Consider the following 17,869-nt stretch of genomic DNA (forward strand, 5'->3'; position numbering starts at 1 on the left):
ATTGTCTCTCGGGTGTTTTCCTCTTTTCCACTTCCATTTTCTTAAAAAAGAAATAATAAAAAAAAAAATTTCCTAAACGTTGTTACCTGAAAAAATTCCCTAGGAGAAGGTGAGCAATACTTAAGCAGATGAGAACAGTGGAGGGGGGGCAGGAGAGAGAAAGAGAGAGGCTGAGCTGGATTCTCCCAGTTCCAGATTGCAACCTGGAGCAGAACCTCATACCGTCATTCCTTTTTATTTTCCATTTTTTTCTTCTCTGGTGTAATAGATAATAACATGGAGCAGCAGGGATAATACATTCGTAGGTGGCTGCTGGATTTTCAAATGGTTTCTTACCAATATGTTCTGTGTAGGCAGAGCAGAGGCCTGACACTGAGAACTGAAAGTAGATGATGCACCCTTTTTACAGCTGGAAGCTTGCAGGGTAAAATCACTTCATGGGAAATCTTTATTAGTGAATCTACAAGAGCAATCTTTCAAAAAAGAAACTGAAGATGGCTTAGGCAGCTGTCCAAGAGTGTCAACAGATGCTTTTGGTTTTGTTGCCCAGGTGTGTTGCTAGCCTCCCATTTTTTTCCTGGTTTGCTTCGACCTCCGGGATTTCAGAATAGTATAGTTTGCATACCATGTGTACTGTTCTGAGAGGAGAGGGACGTAGAATGCACGCAGCAGCTTTGAGGACCTGAAACCAGAAAGGAAAAACAAATCATCCGTAAAGCGTTCATTAGCCAGTATGTTCAAAATGATACAAATGAGGCTTTGCAAAAGATTTGGGCTGGTGAGTCAGTGACATGAAGAATGCTAGTTGTTCAGGCATACGAACAGTCCCATTTTCTCCTTGTCGGCAGGACCAAAGCCGTGCCAGCATCACCAGTCTAAAAGCAGCAGTCTGCCCAGTTCTTCAGCATGCCCACTATCCATTCCAGTAGGATTAAGGGAGAGAGAGGGCAGGAAGATGTTGTAATTAGCAAAAGAAACAGTACAGCCCTGTGGGCCCTTGGTATCGCACAGACAGGCAGGCCTCCTGTTGCTCAGAGCACGCTGTGAAGGTGAAAGATAGCAAGGCTGCATTTAGCTCCTGGCATGTCCTCTTTTTTATCCACTCTTTCTGGCCACCTATTCCTTCACAGGTCTGAAGGGCAGACAGAAGCTTTGATGGGCACTGGCGTTTTCTCTTGTGCTGATCTTCTGTTGAGGGTATTGAATTAAAGAGGGATGGACCACTCTAAAGGCTACAAGGCAGTTTGCTGCAGGCTGCCAGCATTCATTCCACGCCCTGCTAGTGCTGGGAGCTGGCATTTCACAGCACTTTGCAACAATTGGACCAATAGAGTACTCCAGCATGGAGGGTTTAATGGCTGCATCAAATTAGTACCTTTTGTTTGGTTGCTAATTGCTGGAGCTGTGCTAGCTGAGTACATTTTAAATGCATGTCTTCTCTTACTGAGCAAACTAATAGTAAAATCCAGGTTTAAATGTGAAGCAGACAAATATAATGTCCTGAAGCAGCAGCACTGGATCTTGTTAGAAGCTTCAAAAATTTGAGCAGCTTACTGAAATTAGGGCTGGGGCAGAGTCTTGCTTCCTCAGCATTGCATCTTATCTCTTTATCTCTTTAAGATCAACTTGTTGGTAAACTATCAACCCTTGACAGACCTAAGTCTAACTCCATCCACATAAAGCTTGGAAAAGCAGCAGCAGCACTCAAATTTGATATGCAGCATGCTAAGTGGTCAGGCATGGTACACAGATCCAGCATGGACTTGCTGGTCACTGCAATTCACACAGCTTTGCTGGTAATACAGCCAAGGTTCTAGACATCCAATTCAAGTCACTTTTTCAGAAGAAAGAGGAATTGTGTTTTGTTTGCTTATTGTAAGGCAGCACTGGATACCTCTCAAATATGCAGTCTAAAAAGCAACAGCAGGAACTGCACTGCGAACTACATCTCCCCGGAGGCCCCCAGGGTTCTTAGACAGCCTTACTGTAATTCATCTGAGAACAAGCAGCTCCTGATCTCATGTAACTTGGAGCAAAAGACCATCCAGGAAAAGACTGGGGATATCTACTTCCAATGGCATAGCACCGCTCAGCAGCAGGGTCCTCTCACATAAGATGCTATACAAGCACAAAGCAAGACATTTTTCAGTTGAAATGTTTGCTCTTTAGACAGGGAAAGTGACAGACAAAGCAGTATTCTTCCCACACCGGAGAGGGGAAACTGAGGCAGAAAGTATTGTCTACCCTCAGAGAGACTGAGCAAGTTTGAATTCCTAAAATTTACAAGTCCTGCTTCTAACTGTGAGACTCTGCCTCCTTTCAACATCCAGCATCTTGTAAGCCTGCTTTTTGCAAAACGCTTAGCTTGTACTTTAGGATATAAAAATGATGATTGCTTCACTTCGAAGAACACAAAGCTCAGTGATACTACTTAGGCCCTTTCCAAATTGTAAAGCACCCAGCAAAGTCCCTAAATAAAAGAATCACTGGAAATGGTTGCTCTTTGTGAATTCCTGAGGTGCTGGAATCCAGAACGTGTTCAAGGCAGAATGTCTTAGTAGCACGTAACTAGGCAGAAGATGGTAACTTTGGCGTATTCTGAACAAGGAACATTTTTGCAGCTGTCATTTCCTTGTGCCTGGAAATTGGAGGTCAGCCCTCCCTTCAGTCACTAGAAGCAAAGGCATCCCTTTGAAAACAAATGCTTGATTTTCCTCCTCCATTTCTTGCAGCTAATGAACATCGTGTCATTGCTGAACTTATTCTGGCATCTTCTACTCTGAGCCTGACAACCCACCATCGCTACCATGGCTGCTCTCTGTGAATGGTGTGGTTTCACTTCAATTCCCTTTAGCAAAGAAAAAGAAAAGAAACAAAACCAAGAAAAAGCAACTGTGTTCAAGACGCTTGGGACACTGTTTAAAACAAGGAAAATGAAAAATAAGGTAGAGTACCAGCTTGCTTCTATGTTGTACAAAAGGGACAGAAACTAGCACAAATCCTCAGAGCTCAGGCTGTGTGCTTGGGTTAAGATAAGTAATTCGCTGAATTAGCCTTGTGTGGTTTAGCTCAGGGACAGAGAGGAAGGCAGCACCTTCAGCTGATGGCTGAAAATGCTTTCAGTCGCTCAGTCCAGACGTAGACCTGCCAGCAGTCAGACAACAGCACCCAGTTCACATCCTCCAATTGACCTGGATGCATCTACATACTGACAGCCTGCCCAGGCCAGCACTGTACCACACAGGGGGCACCCAGTAACAGTGGGTCTGATTGCTGAGCAACAGAACTAAGCGCCTGTGTTTACCCTCAGTGCTGTGCCTCTCACAGCTCTGTAGAAACACTATTATCCTTTCTGTACTTCCTTTCTTTATACCTTTTGTGAGAAACACTCCCTATACCTTTGACTTGTTGGTCTTCTGAAATATAGACCCAATGCAGCTCACGTGGTTGTTCGCACATGTTCTTTATGGCACGTGTTCAGAATGTGCAGGATTCAGCTTTGCTTTCTAGAACAAAAGGATATTCCAGGAGTTGGTAGGAGCAAAAACCTTCTCCCAAATATGCAAGCTCAGTCTAACCATCCTGAGTTTGCAGACAGCCTGAAACAACAACTCTGAGCAACAGAAGTTCTCTGCATGCTCTTAACTTTGCTGGCAACTCAGCCCTTATCAGCAGCAGTTTAAATGTCAGTGTTCACTGTTTCACAGTTTACATCAGCAGTGAAATGGGAGGTGAAAATACTGTTGGTCAAAAGAAGATCAAAAAAGGAGAGGCAGGAATGACTGATGGAAAAAAATACCGAGGGTGGAAAATGATGAGAAACACAGAGCAGAAAGATAACTGCTCTTCACACCAGTGGATGTCATACATAATGCCAAGGCACTCATGACAAATAACAATACAGCAAATTGGAGTATAAAGGCCAGAGGAGATCCCAATAGTGAAGTTCACCCTGCTCTTCAAGGTGAAATGATGTATTACTCAAACTGTCAAGTCCACAAGAAGTCCTTGGTTTCCACCAGGTGTTAGTCAGGCTGCTGGTGTGACAGCAAAATGACTCTTCACTAACAAGACTTACAAAGGTGAAAAGGGAACAGTTTACACTGGTTTCAATTACCCAGTCTAAGGACACAGGTTAAAAAAAGGCAACAAAATATAACAGAGGTGGCATCTTAAAAATAATAACTTTTATGTGCTCAGAGAATAACATCTCAGATATAAAACCATGAAATCCTGAATATGGCACGGTAAATGGTAGCACCAACACATCTGCTCCACAGCTATAAGGTCAGCCTTTGTATTAGTTCAGCGCTAACTTTCTCACTGAAAAGAGACTCAGACAGGACGCGGGCACCAGTCTGCTCTCTCTGCTGCCAGTAACTGCACAGTAACCAAGCCCTGGATGCCTGCTTTAAGCAGCAGCCATAGGAGAACCATGGCTGATGATGCACCTACAGCTCAGGAAGTCATGACAGAGCTTTAAATTCAGACAGCGAATCTTTACCTCCCGTCACCTTGCTTCATCAGGCTCAGCAACTTCAGACAACAGATGGCACATGGAAGGGGTTGGGATGACAGATAACAGTGAATATATATAATGTTCTATTTGCAGTTGCTTCTGAATTTGTCCCCCAGAGACTGTGAGTGTGTGTAGCCTTAATCAGCGCAGAGCTCCCAAGCAGCACATTGGTAGCAAGATCAAGGCCACAACTGCTCCAAGCTGGGTAGCCAAGAATCTACAGCAATGCTACTGGAAGACTGATGCAGCAAGGCTCTTTCAGTGGGCAAATTCTGTCCAGCTCTCGCTGTGCTCCAGACACGGGAGGTATCCCACATTTCAGGGAGTGTCTGAATTCTTTTCCAGTTTTTTTGGTTTTTAGGGGAACGACTGCTGCAGCACCCATAGCAGCTCCCAGTTAGGACAGAGGTGCACAGTTATCAGGAGGCCCAGCAGAGCTGGAACCACAGTGCCGTCTGGTGCTAAGCGTGTTCCTGTAAATTACCTATTGGACTTCACGAGAAAGCAACTCAACAGTCCTGTTCTACTAATGTCAGTGGAGGCTCTTCTGGAATGGAAACAAGGACTGCTAAGTGAAGATGTTCAAGTCCCCCCTCCCAGGCTCATAGATTGACGTGCAATGGAAACAGTTAGATAAACATAGTGGTGGGAGATTCTTCCTAACTGCATCTTGTAACCTGAACTTCTTATCCCAGTGACAGCAGAATTCAGAAAGAAGCATGAGAAGGAAGAAGAGAAGGGAATGGCACAAAGAAGAGACAGGAGGAAGCTGAGTCTCTGCCACATGGCAGGACCTAGTACCTTCTAGCTACAGGGATACACAGGAAGCTCATGATCAAAGCTCTCTGAAAACCCATTAACGTTTGCACTTCCTCTAGGTGTTAAATTTTGTACCAACCATGCACCTAAGAAGTAATTTAGCTACTTGTAAAACAAAACTAGAGAAAACATTTCATGTAACGTGGAAGAAAGCACCATTAAAGGGAATGAGACAGTCTCTTATCAAACCAGGGTCACGATATGCTAGAACAAGGTAACCAAATCATTAATTTTGCACCAAGTATATTTTTTTCTGATGGAAAACCCAAGTGTTTGGAGCAAGCAGACGGCTCAGCCTAAAGAGCTGGAAAATATGTGCTCCTCAGTGGGGTGCTGTAATATATTTTCCCTTTTCTGTGCCAGATTCAGAGTGCTCAGCCAATATAGAATTAAATGGACCTGGACAAAGCAGCTTCCTGAGGAGCATAATTAGCTGGTGGCTTGGAGTGGTCTCTAATTCAATTAGCAGCACCATTTATCAGAGCCAGCTGAGATTTACATTTGCATTTGCTGACGTCAATTTGAGACTCGCAGTGAGTCCCAGAAGCCTCCAGTTCAGCAGGAGTTGAATTGAACTGCTGGGGTCATTTTCAAAGAACAAAAGCTGGAGTTTGTTTTTGGGTGGGGAGGTGTTTGATCTTTTTTTCCCCCCAAATGCTCCTTGCTCTGCAGCCACTGAGATGCAGACCTCAAATCTACACTGTCAGTTTCCCTCACAGCTCAGTTCAAAGTGACACTTCTGTTCCTCCTTCCCTGTTGTAAAAAAAAGCTGCATTTCATCGTGTTTTTACACTTATTTCATAGGTAGCAGGGGACATTTCCAAATCATTGTGTGGAAGCAGGTGCCAGGTTTGAGAGATGTGTCATTCTGCTGAACTGGGGAAAGGGGGGGGGGGGGGGGGGGGTACATGCTCAGGAATGTGAGCAGCTTGGATCATTATAGGAGTTCTTGATGCATCTTCACTGACTCTACCCACAAACCTGTGTGTCTGAGCCTGGGACGAACTCTCCCCGCAGACCTACTAGCTCTGGGATCTTTTCAGCTTACCAATTTCTAGCACCTAACATGCTGTTACAACTGTGTTACTGCTGCTCTCCTGCAGCTAAACTCCCCAGAATGATCAGTTTCTCAACTCTAAGAGAGACAGCACTGCCTAGATTTGCTGTCTCAAATGAAAAGGAAACAAAAACACAGAAGTGTTTTTCCTAGGATTTCCATACCTTCTCTGCTATCAGGCCTGCCAACAATTTTCTGGACTATAGAAGTACTTGTTGCATCACTGAAGCCACCTCAGGGCGTCACTGATGCCCTCAGAGAACCTTCCAGCTGGATGGAGTGGCAAGTCTCAGTGTCCTCCTTCTGAGGGTCTGCAGTGCCCACTCCAGTGGGCTTGGTACTCCACAGACTGGGATAAGGACAGAAGGAAGCAAAGCAAGGGCTGACTAGCAGCAAGGGAGTCAGCTGCAGCCACAGACAGAAAGATGTACCAGTGGTACTTGCTTTGCAAACTAGGTTTTCCGATCTCAACAGAAGGACAATAGCTAATGCTTGGGTCTGCAGGGTGAGACAGACCCTCACTTCTCACTCAATTGCTAGGCAGATCTGCAATTGCCACTAGCTAACTCATCTGTCAGCTGCCAATCGACTGCAAAACTTGTCATATCCCCTTTTCAGAATTGCTTGAGCCCCATTATTTTATGCAAGTTACAACTCAGTCACACTCAAGGAAAAAAAAAACAAAGCAAACAACACTGTCTTATTTTAGAAATGCTATGACGCATTCAGAGAAGGAGCTCAACAGACTGATTATGAACACTTGCCATGGGAACCCTATATATGGAAGTTGCAGCAAAATTCCAATAGTTGGATGCAAAACAATTTACCTGCCACCGCTATTATGAAGTTGAAGCTCCTTACTCTTTCATTCATTGCCAACAAACTCCTGGAAATAAGCGAGGAGCTAACAAATTTTTGGTCCAAATTGGGAACTGCCACACAGGCAGGGTTTAAGAGACCTGGACAGAGTAATGGGAGCACCAAATTCCAGCTGAGCCCCTTAATCACTCATCTACCCTACCTCTTCTCCAAGGGCCAAATTACAGAAAGAAATGAAAAATATATGACAAAAACTATGAAGCAGGCAATCCAAAAAGAGCCTTTGAAATTTCTCTTGCTCATGCTGTTGTGGATGGGCTGGCAAAAGGGGCCTTGACCTTGTCTGTAGCATCCAATTTTTAATGTGATACCTTTAAATGACACACTGACTAAAAAAAGGGAAGATCAGATCTTGAATGGTTTGTTCTTTCTGCTCTTCACTGCATCATGAGTTGTCTTGGGAAGCTGTGCCCATGGCTACACATTTGCCCTGCTAGGCAGGCCATGGTTCCTGGCTTACTGTTCTTCTTCACAGAGAACAGAGAATCTGTCAGGCAAGCAGGGTGACAAGATGAGGAGACACTGCTGGTTCTTTCATCCCTCTGCATCAGTGATACCCCCCAGATAAATGCCAGATACATGCCCTTCTAGTCCTTCATCAGCACTCTGCACTCGAGCTGCCCCACCTGCTGATTGCTGAAGGTCTGCCAAAGGGACAGAGCCCAGCGCTCTGAACTGCGGGAGCTCTGGAGGTACTAACAAGCAGGGATGGAAATCAGACCTGCTGCTATGGCAACCTGGCCTCCTCCACTGGTGAAGGCACCACACCTCCCCTCTGCTCCAGCTGTGAGGCGTTGATAAGGAACAGCATGGAGAATTTTCATGCAGCACAAGAACAGGAGCGGAGGACACTAGCAGGGCTAAGGATCTGACTGCCAGATGTCCTCTTGGGACATGCTCTGCAAAAAACCCTCTTCTGTTCCAGTCTCCCACTAATGAAGCAGCATCTTTTGTTAAGGACACAACAGCCAGAAAGATCCCCTTCCCTCCCCACCACCTTTAAATGATCTGTGCTAAGGTCTTGGTGACTGCTTAGCCAGGGATTTTGCTCCCCTTTCCCCACCCTCAGCGTTCTGCCTTTACATCTCATCGTTGCCGGGGTCAGTATGCTCTGAAGTTTCAGGATCTCTCTGTGACTCCCAGCTTCTCACAACAAGCTGCTGCTCCATGGTGAGATGCTGGCTTTGCTACAATAAGCCAAGCTATCACTTCCAGTGGTAACAGCCACACGCACACTCCCCTCACAAGCCAGACATGAAGGACCACACACAGAAATCAGCATCCTTGTACTGAGTGGGTTACTGGAGTTTGGCTGCAGGCTTGCAGAGATACTTAGCCAATGAGAAACATAAAGCTTGGGAGCCTAGCTGGAGTTTATATGATCTAAATGCAACATGAAGTATCATATATCAAACCAAAATGATTGCACAGGTTTTCACTGCCAAGCTGGGGAATAAGTTACCAGCCTCAGTCTGGCAGGAAGTACTTTGACAGCATTTCCCCCAGAAGCACAGAGCTGCAACACCACATCTATCTATGTATTCGGCCAACTTCCTGAGAAGCCAGGCAGATATTTATGCTTGGCAGGATGCAGGGGTTTAGCTGCAAATAGGGAAAGTCCTTAAGCCTATCAATTTTCCCTAATAAGAAGGAGGGGAAAAAAGAAGAAAGAAAAATGTCATAGAGTGACTCATACAGAAAGAGCATTAAAGCAGTCAAGAGAGTGACAAGGACTCGGCTCAGTACTGAGTTTGGCTCTAGCATAACTCCTTGCACTGATTCCAGTTAGCATTGCAGGCTGCAGTAAGGTCAGGATTGAGATGGTATCAGATGTACACGCACCTTACAGGAAAAATCTCCAGCTAAGTTAGGAATGAACAAAAAAGCCTGGGTGAAAGTGAAGGATTCAAAACACTGGTGTCCATCCTGTGGTAAGGCCTACAGTTGCAGACTCAACTCTCCCCACAAAAAGAGCTGATACACTGTGCTGTTGCTTCCAGACAGATGCTGGTTTATATTCAGCAGGGCACACACAGCCTCTAAGAGTATATGAAATGGGTTCAGAAGAGAGCAGTGGCGTGTCTCTCATGAGCTTTAATCAAAAGCTCAGAGGCTATGGGTGGGGCTGAAAGTGCAATAATCCAAAAAGCCCCATGAGACAGTCCAACTCCTTCTCTACCAAACATCAGTTAAGTACAGGAAAAGTGAACGCATGTGGAAAGAAGCCATGGAGAATCCAGGACATTCTGAAGAAGTCTGTGAGATGTACAGCCATTCCAGCATAATTCACTTGGCTTTCACTAGGCAGGCTAGCATCTCTGCAGCAGACAGCCGCTACCTCTGAAAGCACCCCTAGCAAATTACATCCCCATGGTTAACCCAAGGTGTCTTAAAGGCTCATTTGGACCTGACTCAGTGCCTCTGATTGACTTCAAAGGATTTTAGACCAGGTCCAAACAATCAAAGCTTGGATGTTCAGCAGAGGACAGCAAGATAAACCTGCTTTAAAAACACATGAATCTGTCTTCAAAGCAGAAATGCACATTCATGGGTATATGCTCTGCACAAGGAGTCCTTTGCAAAACTCTTATGCAGATGCTTCTATTGCCTCATTAATAAGACTCATTGGCCATCTCATTCTCCCTTCCTAAAGTCCTGCCCAAATGTAACAGCAGGTCTCTTGGAAAACACAGTTCATGAAAAACATTGCCAAGAAAACTTGTTTGTGTCAGCAAGCTGGGAACATTACAGCACTCATGGGAGTTGCTCTAACATTATCGTGCTTTCTCACTGTTCAACTGCTTTTACCAGCCCCCCCTCCCTGGAGGGTCCTGTCACTAGGAAGTAATAAGGTCTCACATAGAAAATAGGAAGGTACCGAACTCTGTGTTAGTTTTTTACAGATTTTTTTCCAGTCAGTCTCTCTGTCCTGTTATGACAGCTACATGACCAGAGCTTTAAATGACTAAATAACCATCCCCTTACAGCTGAGGATTTCTGTATTTGCAGGAATGTATTAGTAACATTCCCAGTTTGACAATCCTGATTCCACCCCCTGCTAGCCTGGAGGAGAGCAATTTCAATCTCTGCTTCTCACAGAAATTCCTGTTCAGACACCCAAGCAAGTTGTTCAGTGAGCAGTAGAACTAATGAAGAACGGATTCTAACAGAGGTCTCTTCCATGGATCCTCTGATGCCTAATAAAGGTGTGACCTTGCTGACTTTTCACTCAATGAGATTGCCTCCTCTCTCTGTCTGCCAGCTTTCATAAAATTTGTAAGAGCTCATGCTTTTCAAGACTGACACCTGTCTTGAATTTGGCTGAAACAAGACAGAAGCTTCTGAAGTCTGTTGGGAGGAGACGACATACGCCTTTAGAAAGCAAACCAAAAAAAACATTACTTCAGCAAGTGCACAGAGAGGATTCTCTTTAAAAATAATCCTTCTCACCAACCTTCTCAGCTAACTTCACCCTCTAAAGCAACCTAGGTCATAAATATTGCAAGTACAAGTTTGACAAAGGTTCTGCTGTAGCGAGCAAGCTGCCTTTACTGGGAACTGGATTTCAAGCTGGCATTTGCCAATGTGTCTTTCCACCCTGTATACAGCTACTTTTGCAAGTGGATAACTGAACAGAATTAGTTCACAGACCTGCCAGCCTTTTTCCCTCCCTCTCAAATGTGTAAAGCATACCTGGAAGCATCTAGGAAAGGCTTGTAGGCAATGGTTACCCATTCTTCTTTGTTGGAGGAATACCTTGGCTCCCTTGGGGTTTCAGCTGCTGTATCCAAGTCCACTAGATAGTGGCATTTGGAAATGTCAATCTGCAGAAAGACAAACATTCTTGTGGTTTATTTCCTGTAGACTTCTGTTCGTATGTGTTCATTTATACAGGTTGTTATTTATGAATGAGAAGAGGGTTAAATTTCTAGCAACAGGTGAAGTGCATCATGCAGGATACATGGTAAAATATTTTGAATGTTTTCAAGTAAAACCTTTATGGGGGAATACAAGCTACCACTACTGCTCTGGTCATAGGAAGAGAGTCCTAGGGTTCCCCTCTGAGGAAGTACCACTGCCAGCTCTCTTATTGAGGGAACTGTCAAGTCACAGAGGGGAATTTGGGGTGGCAGAACCAATTTGGTTGATATTTTTCCTGGTGGCTGTCTAACTTAAAAGACTTCCTACATTGCTGACTCTACAAGCTCCCCAGGTAAGAGACTTCACTATCTTTATGGTTAGAAAGGTTTCCTGATGTCTACATTGCATCTTTTTCTGTCTCAGTTCATGCCTGTTCTTACTTGTTTTACATCATGAACAAGAAAAGCATCATTTTCTTTGTGATAGCATTTACATACTAGAGTTCTGTTATCTGAAGATGGCTCTTGTCTTCTCTACAACCCTATTTTACTCTATAGTCGTGTTTTCTACCCCTATGATCATTCTTGTAGGTCTTCAGTTAGCCACATCTATCCTGAATGCAGTGCCCAAATCAGGATGAAGGACTTTTCTAATGCAGAAAATACATCCTCTCTTTTTGAGTGATCTACAGATAACTACTCCTATCACTACTGTAACAGCAATTCATGAATTTTGCTCCAAAGTGCATGCACAACAGTGAGAAGGTCACCTTATGTCAAGGCACTTCCAGAGGAATATTTCTGTAGATCAGTGGAATACTATACATGGATGCTGGGAAGTGTACCAACTGAGCACTCATTTGTCATGATCATGAACTGTTTGTAATGTATAAATATACAAAGACGCTGTTGATTAACACCTTGTATAGGTGCTGTCCTGGCCATAAAGAATGTAAAGTCAAGTTCACACAATAAAGGCTTGACCCACTGCCCAAGGAAGACAACAAAGTACATGCTAGATCAGGCTGAGGGAAGCCAGTGCCTCACACTCCTCCATTTATTCTCCTGTAAGAAACACTGTATGTGCCAACTTTCTGCAAAAGAAATCCCCTCACTCATCTAATTTTTCATGCCTACTTTGGAAGTGCTTTTGCAATCAGTTGCACACAATTCCAGCCCATTTGGCTCAGAACACATACAGACCAATATGGGTTACCCACAAGGATCATAAAAACTCCACAACCTGTTAACTCTGCAAGCCTTATGGTACCGGTCCTGTCATCTCATGGCAAGGCTTAAGCAGAATCATGGAAAACAGTAAGTAGTTCCAGTAGAGTAAGCTTGTTGTCTGGCCCAAATTCTGGTGGGGTTCGTGCATGAATAACCTGTCCTGTAGCACTGATGACCCCCACTGCCTCACTTGCAGCAGATGGACATCGCATTGCACCTCTCAGACCATGTGAACTTGGTATCAGCACAGTCATACCTTTATCAGCTGCCTATGACGCAAGTAACTGCTCTGCCCTGACCAAAATGTTTGGCGACACCCTACCAAATTATGAAAATGCATTCGAGGAAGCAACATTACAGAAATGAATAATGTGTGTGACCTCCTAGTTAAACGAGCTGTGGGCCATGTCCTCAGGAGACTCACATTATGCAACCTTCTTCCTGCTGTGGAGAGTGCACTTGGATATGAACAGGCTGTACTATTCATTTATATGAATATCCTGTGTCCTTTCTGGCTAACAGCTACCACCTCCTGCCCTCTTCTCCCCACTCCTCGCAGGTACGCCTACAGATGTGCACTTGAGCTGCTGAGGAATAAAAACTCTGACAAGACAAACATGAACTGTCAGCTACAAAGAAAGCTTAAGTTCCTACCAGGACAAATTTCCTTTTTAATTATTTTTAATAATAACCATCAGATGTGAGGTACGTATCATACAAGGTAGCCCAACGAGAGGCTACATCATGTAGAAACCTCTGCATTGAGCTTAAGAGATCTAGAGAAGAACACACATTACAAATAAGGGCTGATGTCCTCCTGTTGAACATCTAATTGTTTTTTAAGTGATCTAAGTCACATTTTCAAAGATGAAATAATCCCAAGCCTAAGGCCATGTTTAAATTGTACCAGGGTAGCTATATCATTACAATACACCAGAAAAAATGAGCCCCTCCAGCAGCAAGGCTGAGCTTTTGCTGGCATAATGACTTTCAGCCACTGGAGCAGAGCGAGTTCTACCAGTTATTGCCTCTGTAGTTGGGTATTTTGCCTACACTAGGTTTTGGCAGCCAAGGCTCACACTTTCTCACAACTGGCACTGGCTGAGTTTCCTGGCAAAATCTTGCAGTAGTGACCTGAGAAGCACTAAAAGTCAACAGGACTAATGCTTGCCACTATCTTATGCTCTTGTGCCACTTCCAATCAGATTAACCTGAAAGTTCTATCTCCAGTATTTACGAACTCAGAACACACGGAATTCTTGGATGCTTTTTCTGGCTCTGTTGGTCCGCAAGCTGTCCTTGTGGCACTTCAGTATTTCCAACTGCCAAAGGGGACTAACAATTCCCACTTCTGCTTCCGATATGTTATCAATCATTGTACATTAAAATGTAATACAGTATTTTGAAACTTCTGAGAAAAGACACCAGTGAAGTACAGCACATCCTAGTTAATTATTGGGGGTTTCCTTCAATAATCTAGGTATTTTGATTTGGGAGACATCAGGGAACTAGAATACATGTATTTAGATATAAAAAAATTGCATCACCAGAGTCTTTCATCAGGTTAAGCAGAACAGAAGACAGGGCATAACTTCTGATCAATAAATATTTGCAAATTGTAACATGAGTCTCATTAGTTGTGCAGTTGTTTCACCCAGGTGGAATAGTGGCAGAAAGGAAAAAGAATTAACATGGGAGTTTAGGAAAAATACCAAGTTTTCAATTGTGATATCTCTGTTTACAGCTGCTACTAATACCTGCATCCAGCAGGACAGGGTAATCAGAGTGTCAGGCCACATTCTGCTATCTAATCCCATCTGTATTAGCTCAGCAAACACCAAGGAAACTGGCAAGCAAATGAAAGGTCCAGCCAGCTCCTTCCAAACACCCTGCTGCTGCTGCTGCCAAGTCTGTGTTTGAACTCCCAACTCCATGAACAGGACGACAGGTGCATGCTTTTAACATGCTTCCTTCCCGCTCCCAGGTATGAACAGGGACATCTTCCACTGAGCAATCCACTGCACTTTCAGGAAACAAATTCATGAGGAGGCTAAATGACCTCTAAGTAAATTTTTATGCTAGGCTAAGAACTTCCATCATGCGTCTTGGTGTAAACTGGTTACAAGTTTTTTCTGAAGACAGCAACAAAACCAAATCATTGTGCTGAATTACTGTCTGGAAACAGGCTCCATGGCCCCGGCATCACACAGCCTCATAATCAGATCCTGTCAACAATGCACACACAAAAAAAATGTCTCTCAGCTGGTGACATAAACTCTTGGTCCTTGTTCATCCCTCAGGGGCCCTGAACAGAATGAGAATGTAGATTGCAGTCTTGTGTCTTTTATGCACAAGCTTTTCAATGCACAAGCCACGGGGGAGTTCTTGCAAGGTCAGATCACCACTGACCTTTGTAAAATGACAGACCCCTCCAGATTTTTCTCTTTTTTTTTTTTTTTTTTTCTGCAAACAGTCAGGGCACCAGGGGCTGGAAGGGAAAGACTAAGGACCCTATCAGGAGGAGGACTCACATTAATAAGTTATGTGCCCGGTGGAAGGAACATGATCAAGTCTGGGGACCAACAAGTCCTGGTCTATTTGGTTTCACTGACTTTTACAGAGAGGGCCCGTGACCTTCATGAGCGATCTATATGCTTGCCTTATGAGGCCAGCTCTCCCAAGTTGCAGTTTTCCTTTTACTTAACAATGGCAGAACATAACATACACAGTTGTGTCTTGATTGCACAACAGTGTGTACATGTCATCAAGTCAGAAAAAACGTGATGTGTGACAACCAAGTGTTTCAACACGGGAACAAATTTCCTTAGAGTCACTGCATAAGTTTGCCACATTGAGAAGGTGAAGAAAAAGGCAGGGCAGCTATAGCTGGATAAGTCAAATGAAAAGCTAAGGCCCCTTACGCCAGGTTTCCAAAGGCCTCTACCTATCAGTTACCTTAAATGCAGGCAGCTGAGATTCTCCAGGATGACTACGTCTTACTCTGTCTTACTCCCTCAAACTCTTCCTTGAGGTATCCCACATTCCAGTTTGCTCTCCCACAAAATTTTATTGCAGACTTCCTTGGACATGCTTGAATTCACTTTTCTGAAAGCACCTTTGGGGTTTATTGTAACAATTTAGGCTGAAAACAATTTAATTAGGTAGATACCAGATGGCTCTGTGGCATCACAACTGCGTGGCAAATGAAATTACACCATGGGAAACTCAGCTGAGGAGAACGTTGAATCCATTTCTTGCACTGTACGAGAAGAATATTCCAGGCCCTAAGAAAGGTTCTGGCTCATTAGCAAAAAGACTCCCAAACCACTAACCAAGTTTTTCTGTAAGTGACGTAGAATCATTCAGAGAAAGACAAGTTACTGCCTCAAGTTCTAAGACTGATCTCACTTCTTTCATTCTAAATGCTCCCCTAAAAGGACTAGCACTTCCAATGCACATGAATTATCTGCCAGGTGAAAGAGAGATTTCCCTTCTACCATTCCAAGTAGTGCATAGTGCATTCTTACAATTTACACTGAATCTAAGGATAATATTCATCCTCGTCAGAGGGACAACATGGCACCTATGCATTTATTTGGGGATTTACATAAGACTTCGGTGGTGTACAGCCCCTGAAATGTTTCTTTCTAGAAAGAAGTCAGTCTTAGCAAATGGAGCTGCAAGGATTTTCTAAATTACATCCTATCCTCTTCTGTTCTTTCCTTTTCCTCCTCCCACTCTTTTTTTATTTGATGCAACCTCTATGCTAAGTGGTGGAGAACTACATTTGGTCACATCCTGAATAACAGGAGAGGGGACAGTATAGTACAGAGATGGAGCTAAGGGCACAGCCTGCTGCTGTACTGCTGCAGCCACACGTCTCTCACTGGTGTCTGGATGGATGTTAGCCTGGCCACACAGAGCACAACAGGAGCTTGTCTCATTTACCACAGATAAAGTTCAACTGTTTTGAGCAAAGCCAGAGATGTTTTACTGATCACTCAAACACATATTTCAAAAATGAGACCAAGCTTCAGGTGGTTCCAACAGTTCAAAACGGAGCTAAAGGGAATAGGAAAAGAAATGAAAATAAAGTGGTTAAAAAAAAACTTCTGCTGAAATCAGGAGTTTTTAACAGTTTCAGCTTTTAGGCCTAATCTACTGTTCCTGCTTGGATCATCTTTGTAAGAGATCATACTCCTTATCTCTTTCTGAGCAGTTTCAGAGACAAATGCATCTCCCCAGTAGGACAAGTACAAGTTAAGTGCTATTCAACATGATTAAGGAAGGAAAAATTGCAAAACAAGAAGATCATATCACTCTTTTCCCCAGTGTCTCATAGCAACAGAAACACTGAGATTTACTCTTCAATTTTCAAGCAGAGCAGTAATAGATACTTACACTTGAAACAGAGAGATCAGTCACATTTCTGCAGCCATTAATCGGTTTTAAGCTGCCCATGGCTCAGATAATCCTTTTGAGCCATTTGTTTGCTCCCCTTTAAATGCCCAACAGACTCATGCTATTTAGATTTATTTGCTATGATGGTCCTCTCCAATGCTTGCTAACTTTTTTTTAAAAGAAAATCTGGGTATGCTTGCAGTCATAAGCTCACTAAACTTGAGAAAAAATCTTGTTCTCTTGGTGTTATTAGCAGGTCAGAAGTAAAAGTTTTAAAACCTCATTTACAATTCACATTTAGTAGCTGATTTCTAATGTCCTAGGCCCTTTTGCTTGCATGAGAAATAACAAAATTGTAGGGTGATGTTAAGAAACGACCATGAAACAAAAGTGTGTTTTGCTCCATTAGTCACAGGCTGTGCACCAGCCAGCTGTCTGTGCTAAAAATATGCCACAGTTAAAGATTTCGTAAATTAACTGCACTGCAGCAGACAGCTTCTCTCAGGTGGGAACACGCCTCCTTCCCTTTTCCAGTAACTACATAATGAGGCTCAAAATAAGAGAGCTTTAACCCAGAAGATTGATCCCTTCTTTTACCCACACAGTTTGCTCCTGTGTTATAGTACTGCCTTCCATCCACTTCTGTGAGCAGATCACAAATCCTTGTACAACGTCTAACAGGCCAAAGTAATGAGCCACATAAACAGGCATGTCTACTGTCTTCAGCCAGGACAGACCCACTCATATAAACCAGAGACCTTCTCTATTACATGTGAGTGCTTCCTATATACTGATGGGCATACCAAAGCTATCCTCCAAGGTGCTAAGACAGAATGAAGAAAGGACTGTGCATTGCTTGGCAGTTCCTCTCATTCGACCCTTAGGACAAAAAAGAAAGGATGACTAAGGATCTAGTGCACTGCAAAGAATTTTTAGTGCACTGCTAAGATTTAACCTGCTAAACAATTTTAAAGAAGTTAGCTGACAATAATTTAAAAACATTCATGTGTCCACTGTTTTTGTTTAGGTGACACAATACAACCAGGAAAAGTAACAAATTAATAATACCAGTATACATTATCTTAACAGATTCCCATTGAAATC

General features: G+C 43.5%; 1 protein-coding gene across 2 annotated transcripts in view; it reads right to left on the minus strand.

The window, feature by feature from the left end:
- Positions 1–436: 436 nt before the first annotated feature.
- Positions 437–17,869, minus strand: part of ALG9 (ALG9 alpha-1,2-mannosyltransferase) — a gene marked incomplete at its 5' end in the record, with an annotated part of 34,215 nt that continues 16,782 nt past the window's right edge. For both annotated transcript variants that reach the window (XM_082493940.1, XM_082493941.1), the window contains 2 exons: positions 437–682; positions 10,968–11,098. In XM_082493940.1, the coding sequence (XP_082350066.1) occupies positions 559–682; positions 10,968–11,098 (255 nt within the window). In that variant the 3' untranslated portion in view covers positions 437–558. The remainder of the gene's footprint in view (positions 683–10,967; positions 11,099–17,869) is intronic.

This window comes from Vanellus vanellus (genome assembly GCF_965231255.1).
Source record: "Vanellus vanellus genome assembly, chromosome: 21".
Lineage (NCBI taxonomy): Eukaryota > Metazoa > Chordata > Aves > Charadriiformes > Charadriidae > Vanellus > Vanellus vanellus.